Here is a 10,519-nt window from a genome sequence, read left to right on the forward strand (position 1 = left end):
CTGTACTATTTGAGGTTTTTAAAGCTCTGAAATTTTAAGGTATGTTGGGGTCACCTAACAGAACTGTTGATAGAATGGTTATATGAGCTTTCCTCCCTGCGAGGATCAGTCCTCAGGTAACCCTGCAGCAGTAATTACAATTACTTCCAACTAACCACTTCAGGCAAGAACGCAGACAGACTCTTAAAATACGTGGAAGACAAAATTACTCAATATCTTTCAATTTGCCTCAGCACCGTAAAGACTTAAAAACCTCAAATACAGAAAAAAAAAAAAACCACAACCCTGCAATAATTCCTAGAAATGTTTAAGCTTGAAAACACAACTTAAGGGCCACTTCATTCTGAAGACTATCACACAAGAATCTCCGCTTCCCTTACAGCCCCTGGCACGCATCGCAGAAACGCAGCACCGGGGCCAAGCACAAACGTGGATTTATGGCTCTGCAACTCCAAGGGTCACGTTAGCTTTTAAGACGGGGATATGGTGTAAGGGCAGCTCCGCGAGCAAACCCAGCCATCAGGAGCCCGGAGGCACGGGGGCGATTTACTAATTACGGGGCACATTCTGCAGGCCTCCCTCTCGAAAATGGGATTTATCCCTGCAGCAAGCGCTTGGTGATTTAGGCTCTGAACAGAGGATGGTGCTAGGATCGGACACCGGCAGCTCGCTCTGTGCCGTGGCAGCCCCTTCTCCCCAGCTCTTTCTCTTCCACCTGAAGGTTTGCTTCAATCGCCAGTACTGCAGGGCAGATTTTAAGAAGAGAGCAGGGGTTTTGGAGCTTCGCATGCAGCCAGCCCTCTTCTGAACTGTAAAATTTCCAAACAAGAGCGCAGACGCCTCCGGCGTGCCTGGTATTTACATTAAACCAACCTGGTTAGGAACATGTATGTGTTCCCAAACTTACACCGCCCAGGAGCAGGTGAGGCAAAATGTTTGCCGACTGGTTTAGACTTACCACACGGCCCATTCCTTTCCCAGACCGGGGAGGGTGAAGCATGAGAATGCTGTGAATTCCCCAATGTTTATCTTGCTCAACGAGTTTTTATTTAACCGCATCGTTAGGTCACCCTCAAATTCCCCCGAACAATGAGGGGAAAAACCCGCAGAAAAGGGTGGGGCTTCCCCAGCAGAAAGAAGGGGCTTTGTTTCCTTGACACACGCTTGGAAAAATGCACACACGTTTCCCAATCCAAATTAATCCCGATAAACGCAGGGCTGCAGTGCAGGGCAGCTTGGAGTGCCTGAAAATACTTCATCACCCCGGAGAGGCTGCAAAGACGCTCGCTTGCACGGCCCGGTGCGGGGCAAATGCCCTCCTAGAAGCTGGATGGCTTTAAACTCCTGCCCCATTACCCAGCTGCACCTTTAGTAACACAGAAGGTTTCTTGTCCAAATGACAGCTCCTCTCCAAGCCTGTGGGAGAGGGAAGGGGAATAGAGGACTCGCTGCTTTCCCTTGCTCCACTGCTCTGTAATTTATGGATTAGCCTTGCAATTGTTCCACTGCTTCAGCATTTGCTTGCAAAGGAAACCTCTTCTCGGCGCAGCTATTTAGGTTAAAAAGTAACCTCATTAGATTCCCAGTGCTTTGAAGACAAATTTCGGTTGCTTCCCCTACTGGAAACCTTGCCAGCTGAACCTTTCTCCTCCTCCCCCCGCTTTTCTTTCGAGGCAGCCAGGATCCATCCCATACAGACAAAAATCACCCTGTCTAGAGGAGCTGGCTGCTGGCATGTTTTCAAATACCTCTCCCTTACACAGCAAGCAGGCTGTGTCTCAGCCTCACTATATTTAATGCCCCAAGTATTTCTGATGCAGCAGCACCATTACGGATCTGTTTCCTTTCCTGCATGCAGAAGATTTGAGGCCTTTGAATTTTCAAAAAGATTTGCAACGAGCCTCGACAATCATTGCCACCCCCCCACAAACCCTTTACTTCCCCTCTTCCTGGCCTCTTTATTATTTATTTAGCCAGATCAAAGGGCCTTTTCATCAGGCTTGTATGCTGCTGAAGTCATTTCAGATCACAAACAATGGTGGACAAACTCTGAAAATAGCTCCCCATAGGACTAAGAAGGCTCTGAGCAGACTCGAATTCCCCACAGCTCAGACTCCGTTCCCAACTACAGGCTGGTTTCTTCCTCCCGCTCCCCTCAAAACACAGAGCAGTATGCGCAAACACAAGCGCACAGAGACCTCACCATTTACTTATGCAGCAATGCCCTCCTGTTGCTCCTCCGTATTACCCTTTCAGCTTCAAAGCCAGGCCAAAATCATCACACCAAAGCCCACCCCCCACCCCCCCACCCCCCCCGGGGCTAGGACAGGGCTGAGATAAGGAAATAAGGAAGGTAGAGCCAAGATTTTCAGCCCACCTGGATAAAACTTTATCTTCACCCACGTGGACATTGGCTCTAGCCAAATCTAGCTTCTAATCTGGAGGAAACCAGAACAGGCTGGGATTTCAAATGATGCAAGGAAAATTAACAAAAGCTAAGCCAGCAAGCCTGGGATGAGGCACAAAGCACACACCACTCTCCGCTCCCATGCTTCGGTCCACTGAAAACTCTGGAAAGCCCTAAAGGAAGCTCAGGTTATTTTTATTTCCCTCACCATTATTGCTTTCGTTCACTTTCTCCTTTCCCACGTGGCATTCAGGTGCAGCTTAAACCTAAAAAAAATATCTTTTTTCTTGGCAGATGTAATTAAAGCACAAGTATTGCAATAAGTAACTGCAAGTTCCTAAAATGAATTGCACTGCAACTTTGGCTTCTATTTTTTTTTTTCTTTACAAACCTTCTGCAAGGCTCTGGAGCTGCACTAAACTTCCTTGTGCCAGAAAATCGAACTGGCCTTTTTTCCGTTTTGGTTTTGTGTGTGTTTTTTTCTTCTCCGAAACATGTCAGGCCTCTCTAGGTAAGCTAATGAAACAGCTCACAGTCCTTCCAGACACCGTCTGCAGCTGAACACAATATGTAGTCTCATGCAATAGAGATGGGATTTTTGCTGAAAGATAACCTGCCTCGGGAGTGCCAGTGGACTGTTTTATAGGTTCTTTCCTTACTGGGCTGTCATTTTAGGATCGTGCTTACCTGACTGACCCATACTCAGGGGGATGCTGATACCTCATCATAGGCCCATCGGATCTTCCCTGCTGGCTCACGCGATGATCGCTATAGAAATGCCCCGAGTCCTGAGGTTTGCAGTTCATGGATGGGGTGGACACGTTTTTGTAAGGATACTCTGGAGGAGGACCCCGCTGCTCCATCCCTTTCATGCTGGGCTGGGAAGGGGGCTGCACCGAGTTCTTGTAGAACTCGTTGGAGCCAGAATTTTTGTAAGGGTCGCTCGACTGCTGAGGGGAAAGCGGGGAGAGGGGGGAGAGAGGCGCGCTTGTGACTGGCGCGTGCGCCTTGACACCGCTGGTGGCCAAGGACAGCTGCATCAGCCTCTCGCTCAAGGAGCGGACGTGGCCTTGCTTGAGGTCCTTAAGTCCTTCGTCCTGGTGGACCTTCCCCGGGCTCACCCGCTGAACCGTGGGCCGCCCTTCAGTCCTCATCTTTTGGTTGGTTACCCCCGTTACGTAAAACGCTGCCCCGACGCTGGCGTGCGGCTGGCCCCTGAAATACTGCGACTGGACTTTGGCTTCCTCGTAGGTTGGGAGGTCTTCGCTGTTTTGGAGCCGCGGGGAGAGCTGCTTCTCCATGATGCTGTTGTCCACCTGGATCTCCTGGCCCTGGGGCTCCTGACGGGCAGCATGAGTCACGAGCTGGTGGTCCTGGGAGCTCAGCCCTTCGTTCTGCGGCGCTGGGTTCCCGGTGCTGTTGAAAGGGGGGGCATTTCCCGTGGCTTGCTGGTGTAAGGCGAGGAGGTTACGGTTGTCATTTGGGTTTCCGTATCTGAGCTGCTCCTGCAGCAGGCGCTGTAAAACTGTCGTAGCTGCTTGCTCTTCTGAATTCCTCATCTCAAACCGTGGTGCCTTTTGGGTGGAATGTAAAAGCTGCCCTTGACCTAAGGAAAGGAGACACGGCTATTAGCGCCTGAGTGGATCAAGCAGAAGACGTTCAAGAGCAATAGCTGGAAATACAGAAAAAAGGCAGGTTAGATTACCAAAGGTTCCCATAACAATGGGGGTTGTTAAGGCCCTTCTACCTAAGAAGGACTTGCATGCTAGGGGCCAAAGCCTCAAAAGGTGATGAAAGGTGACTTGCAAGTTTATAGGAATATCAATCGACTGCAAGCTGTAGAGATACATGATGAATACCTCAGACAGCAAGGCTGCTTTCAGGCAGAAAGGAGACCTATAATTCACAGGGTGATGGTAAAAATGCCTGAGCCCTATTTGTTTTACACTTAGGGCTACCAACAGTGAAATATGTTTCCCATATTTAAAGGCAGACAAGGATAAAAGGGTGAAATCAGCAATTTGTCAGCTTTAAGGAAGAACAGGGAAAAAAAGAGTTACACTGAGATAGTATACGGTTCACAGAAGTAAAGAAATCTTAGTTTAGAACGTTTAAAGCAAGTATGAATACCTGGTTAGCCAGCAGATTTTTAGAGTTAATAAATACCCAGGAAGAGATTAGTTCCTAGTCTCCCCGCTGCAGAAAATACCACGTACTGGTGCAAGTGAGGACGCCTGACTTCCTACTACACAAAGGCAACCAAATCCTCACACATATGTCATCATCTGAATGCATGCAAATGTGAGAGGAGGAAAAAGAGTTGTCTGATCTAAGGCAAAGACTTGTAAGTGACAGGAAAAAACACCGTGTACCAACGAGAGAAATACAAAGAGCCAGTGCCAAGCACATCTTATGAAAAGATTCAACAACCAGTGACCAACAGCAATTATACCTCACTCCGTCTCCCAGTGGAGGCAGGAATTTGATGAGGAAACTCATAACCCGTTGGCCTTGCATGAGCCAAAATATTCAAAGTGAATGACACCTCTGAGACACTTAAGTAAAAGCAGAGCTACTTTAGAGCTAGAACAGCACAGAATAGAGAGTATGCTTTACAAACTCATGCTGGTATTCCAGCACTTTATTCTGACACCATTTTTCTGTCTCTTAGGAAGAGGCAGCTTGCTCACACAAGCTTGTTCTGTGGCAGAACCAGGGACGGACTGCTGGCGTCTGGAGACCTGGAGGGTCTGCTTTGTTCCATGTCTCCACAACCACCCCGTTTCCTCCATCAGGACAACCTACCCCACGAGCCTACCCCTATAACACAAGGCCTTGATGTGTCAGGCAGACAAAACCCTTCTGCAAATGTTAATGAAGAGAAAGTCAAAATCCCCCTCTTTCCAGGCTGCCTCACCAAACCTGGAATTCAGGCCCTGCTAAACGACCTGGAATGTGATTCTTCTGAACCCCTACGTGAAGTGGCACGTACCTATGTCCTTCACTTTGACTTCCTTGGTAAGGAGGAGCAGTTCTGGCACATGGGGGGACACAGCCTTCCTCCTGCAAGTCCAAAATCTCCACTCAGAGACGGCTTCAGTATCCTCTTCAGCAGGCCAGATCACTTGATACTCTCCTCGCTTCCAAAATAATTCTGAGGAAAGCATTGAAAACATCGTTTTAATTGGCTGATGAGACCCTAGAAATAACAAACCTTGGCCCATATTTCATATATTCCTTTTGTAGCTTCTTGTTTTCTCCCAGAGCCCAGCAATTCTGATCCCTTTAGGATGAATGAACCCCCCTGTCCCTAACAATCTACTCCAGCTGCTGCTTTAATCATGACAATTTCTGCTCCAAGATTAAATGTTGCCAAGTAATGCTCTGTCCCATCTGTGCCTCCAAGTGAAACAGTGATTAAAACCCGCTAATTCTAATTCTTTAACTCCATTGTTGGTTTTTTTTGTTGATTTTTTTTTGGGGGTTGTTTTTGCTAAGAATGAAAGCTGCAGCACAGATGATGATACCCTGTGCTTACAGCTCCCTTTTCAGTGGTACTGTATATTGCAAATTGTATCAGCAGAAATCCTTTGACGAAAGGTGCTGTGGTTAAGTACTTTATTAACTTCCACGAATCATGCCTCAGAAATGACTGTGAGAATGATCAGTATATGAGCATTAGCTTTATTTTACTGACTGGGAAAGCGAGGGAAAGAAAAGGACACTGCCAAAGTATATGCCAGAAACATACTGCAGAGCCCAGCTCCAATTCCCCAAACATTCTTTAATTACGTTACTTTTCCCTTTCAGAATATAAAGCACTAAAGAAACTTTAACCATTGAGGGGAGAATGAGGAGAACAAAGGAGAACGTGCAGCTCGGTGTGTTATTCAAGAAGTTAAATCTACTGCTAAAGGTGTCCTAAATAAAAAGGCAAAAGACGCAAAAGAAGGGGAACGTACTTGTGTGTGCACATGGTGCGCTTGTGTTTTAAGGGTAAAAAGAACAAAAATAGTGAAATTACAAACAGTCATTGGGACGTATCATTTAACTTACTTTCCTGGAATGTACCAGAAAACAAAACGAGCAGATGTAGCGAAGGAACGCAGCCGTGGATGCCTGTCTCTGCCTCATTATGGCACATATCCACACCCAACAAAAATTATCTCAGATCTGTACGTTAAATACTGGAGGTGTCAACAGCAATTTCAAGGCACATGAACAATATCTGAGCAGGGAACAAGGCTGTGTTGTGTGGTATGGTACTTCAAGATGGTGGTTGAAAAAAACATCTAATGTCAAATTCTTAACTGGTGACTTAGCTCGAGCGGGATATATTGAAAACAGCTGCCAGCAAATATGCAGCAAAGAACCTTTAAACCAGGCATTAAGATAGCAGATAACTCGAGCAGTTTCTAGCTTCTTTTCCCACTGTTGCACAACAGCAGAGGAGGATTCCTTGTACCCCTCACACCACTATCATCGACTCTGCTTTTTCTTTTCTTTTTTAAACAAAGTTGCCCTAAGCAACCCTTTTTATTAGAGCATAAAAAGGCTTTTATTATGCAATATGGTGCTGCTTTTCCACCCAAAGATTTCTTTTGTCTCGACTGGAAAAATGTAAGGGGTGTGTGTGTGTTTATTTTTTTTTAATACAAAGATACAACCCAGCTTGAGATCCTGCCTCACTGCCTCGAAGATTTTCTCCGCAGACAAATTCAATCTGTGCACGCCTGACTCCTTGAAACGTTCAAGGAGGCAACGCTGCATGCAACCATTTCACACACCCAGCTTCACTGCGCAGCCCTACAAGCTCATGCTGCTGATCTAAAGACGGGAGAACACACTGAAAGGATCTGCTGGGGCTGAATAAACTCATTTTAGTGTGGGTGCAAACTAGGAATCAGCTTGGAAATCCAGAACAAGAGGTGGATGGAGGTACAACATGGAGATAGTCTGTGCAACGAATGCAGTTTCTTTAAATATTCAGTACGATGCTGCCTTTCCACCCAAAAATGACTTTTGTCCCAACTGGAAATCTGTTAGAATTAAGCCTGTCTTTTTTTTTTTTTTTTTTTAATTAACAAAGAAAATCTTGTGCAACTAACTTGGGTGGCAGCATTCCTGGAATCTGCTTTCTGGGCAAGCTGGAAACTCATGGCAGAACCAGTTAGTCAAACTATTTTATGTAATGAAACACAAAAAAATGAACAGTACAATCGGTACTGTAGCCCATGTGTTATTTATTTGGACACCAAATTCTGTTTGTATTAGGCTCTTCCAGCAATTTCAGTTTCCAGCGTGCCAAAGATTGAAATTAGTGAGGTGCACTGGAAAAGTTGTTATGATAGAGCTGGAAGGAAATTGGAACAGGTTCTGTAAACATTTTAAACAGACATCTTTTGGGGTTTAGCCTAAATCTATTAAGATGGATAGTTAACTACACTTAGTTCATTTCAGACTACCAAAAACTCTGTGAAACTGTCTTGGCTTTTGCACTGCACAGTGCATTCTTCGTAACCACAAAGCTTAGCAAAAACCCCTGCTTTCCGAGTGGAAAATTCAGCTTCAGAACAATTCTGCCCCAAGGAAGCACCGTGAGGTACATTTCCCAGGCTGAACAGATTCAGCAGATTGTTCCCAGGCATCATAGCTCTATCATCTCACCACCTTATTCTAATCTCCAGCCTGAAATTGTCTCTCGTAAGATCGTACCTGTACGTTCTTGAGTCCAGAGCTGGCAGAACTAACCCAGGAACTGCAAGGTGCTGCACGCAGCCATGCTGAGATCACAGGTGGACGTAAAGGGGCGGGAGCATCAGCGCTACGTAAGGAAGACAAGGCCCGTGTTCACAGGGCATTGTGTAAAACTGCAGTAACCAAGGCTTCTGTCTCAAACATCATGCAATTATGCACTGGAGCCTCGCCAGTCCCTCATGAGGGAAAGAGATTAATGAAGAATTTAAAATGATAATACCGCCAGGCTGCAAGGAACCAAAGCAGCACATTTCTGTACAGCATGCAAATATTTTGCAGCATTATAAAAATAAACAAGCTTAGACAAGTGAGCTACTCACCACTGCTTGATGAGTGGCTATAACGCCAGGGCTCAATTAACCTGCGTGGAGCAATAACTACTTCACAAGTGAAGAGAAGCATCTTTCTTTAGCTTGTGAAACCGGGAGGAATGCAAGAGTCCCTGTGAGGGCAGCCTGTGCATACTTGCCCAGGATGAGTGCTTAGTCAAGAAGCTAATTAGCTTACACATCAGGTGGGATGGGAACAGGTTCACCACCTCCAAAGGGCTGGAGTACAGTTAAGCACTTTCAGTTTTACTACCAAGTTTTGGGCCATTCTTATGCAGAGCGATCCAGCGACAGATTGCCAAAGCTTGGTAAACACAGCTTCTTCAGGCACTGGGTTTCTGAGTGGCCTGAAGGTCGTGCTAAGTAATTCTGTGGGTTTTTTTGTAAAACACACGCATGTATTACTACTTAGCCTGGTTGGCAACAGGTGATGGGATGATTATCAGCTGGATGAAGTCTCAGGTTGGTTTTTAGGTGTGGAGTTATCTTCAGACATACCTGCGCGCTGGAGTAGAGCAGGGGAACGCAGAACAGAGATAGCACAGCAAGGACAGGCTGGGAAACCCCCGGGGCAATCGCAGTGCCCAGCTCACATGCTGAGTCACCCGGAGCTTCATGGAAATATGCCTTTGCTACACGGCCTGTGCAAAGCCCAGCGTGCACTCTGCCTGATCCTGCACAATTGGCTCAACGTGAGTGCCGGTGAGACCGCTGGAAACACAGCTGTTCTGCACACACGCTCGCTTTGAAGTGGCTGCGAGCACTGGACTCACGAGGGTGCGGTCCAAAAATTCTTTAATGCATAGTGCAGGCTATCACTGAACGCTCTCCATTTTGTTCCAGCCCTACCCAAGGAGGAGGGAAGGAGAAGTACGCGCTATGACAGCCCTCGAGGATAAAGGTTCCCAAGGTATTGTGCCAACACCCAAAGCCACAAGGCGGCACACGAGGCGTACCGGCATCCTGACAGCGCTCTGGCACCTGCTCCCAACCAAAGTGGGTTTCAGACTCCTGCCATAAGCACTTCCCCAGCTTCCACTCAAGCATCCCGTCCCTGCTTGCCTGGATCTGCTGACTGGCTCAGGTGATCTTGGAGGGTGGCACCGAGCAGGTGCATGGAGCGGCGCCAGCATTACTCATCTTCATACCAGAGGGACAGAGTCACCGGGCAAACAAGAAAAACTTCCTCCTTTTCACTAAAAACAAGAACAATGTCACCCGGAGGGGTGCAAATAATACGCATACCCCTGAGATTAGATCACCTGGCAATTAGAGTGAGAGGCCAGCAGAACACCCGCGGATCGATCGCGGCTCTGACGACTCCGAGCCCACCTTGGTCAAGAAGCAGAGAGCTGTGCCAGGAGCCACCGACCGTCCTCCAGTGCTCCCAGTACCAGGAATGGGGCACAGAGAAGCCCGAGAAAGCCTGGCAGGTTTCACGAAAAAGCAGCAAGTTGCTCAGCTTCAAACAAGTAGTCAAGACAGCAACACGGGAAGAACCCACCCCTCTAAATAACATCTCAGAGGGAAAGCTCAGAAGACCTCAAAATTACTGCTCCCTCACTGCTAAGTGCCAATTTCTTCCCACGGAAGTAGCTATAATCTTAACCAACATAATTTAGATTGTGCATTAAAAAAAAAGAAAAAAGAAAAAGAAGGAAGCCCTACAGAGGCTGGTATAAATAGGAACACTTCAGGACTTCAGGCATTTTGGGAAGAAAGCTTTGGAATTTCAAGCTCCTCCACAACATTTCAGAACTGAACTCCAAAGCGTTACTCTGAGGGACATTTTTCCAAACATACTGCTCTAAGAGGAAAACTGGTCTGGGTGCATTCACCCAGATGTCTGTCCCGGGAACACTTCTGAGTGAACACACCGCACCATTCACTTACTCAAACTGTGAGGCAGCACTACCAGGCACACACACACATCTGTAGGGGCCTGTGCTGCGATTTCTGCACGTTTCACGGAGCTCCAGTTCCAACACAAGCAAGAGGAGCTCTGCGCTAACAAAGGCCAAGATCT

The 10,519-nt window shown here is 47.0% G+C and overlaps 1 protein-coding gene across 4 annotated transcripts in view; it reads right to left on the reverse strand.

Annotated features, from left to right (window-relative positions):
• AMOT (angiomotin) overlaps positions 1-10,519 on the reverse strand; it is a 62,002-nt gene that overhangs the window by 31,639 nt on the left and 19,844 nt on the right. For 3 of the 4 annotated variants that reach the window (XM_083797055.1, XM_083797054.1, XM_083797057.1), the window contains exons 2-3: positions 5,400-5,561; positions 3,095-4,013 (exon numbers count right to left, since the gene is read on the reverse strand). In XM_083797055.1, coding sequence (XP_083653181.1) covers positions 3,095-3,966 — 872 coding nt within the window. In that variant the 5' untranslated portion in view covers positions 3,967-4,013; positions 5,400-5,561. Of the gene's footprint in view, positions 1-3,094; positions 4,014-5,399; positions 5,562-8,122; positions 10,485-10,519 lie in introns of those variants that run through there. The other variant, XM_083797056.1, reaches the window with a different exon arrangement.

Source organism: Anser anser, assembly GCF_964211835.1.
Source record: "Anser anser genome assembly, chromosome: 13".
Lineage (NCBI taxonomy): Eukaryota > Metazoa > Chordata > Aves > Anseriformes > Anatidae > Anser > Anser anser.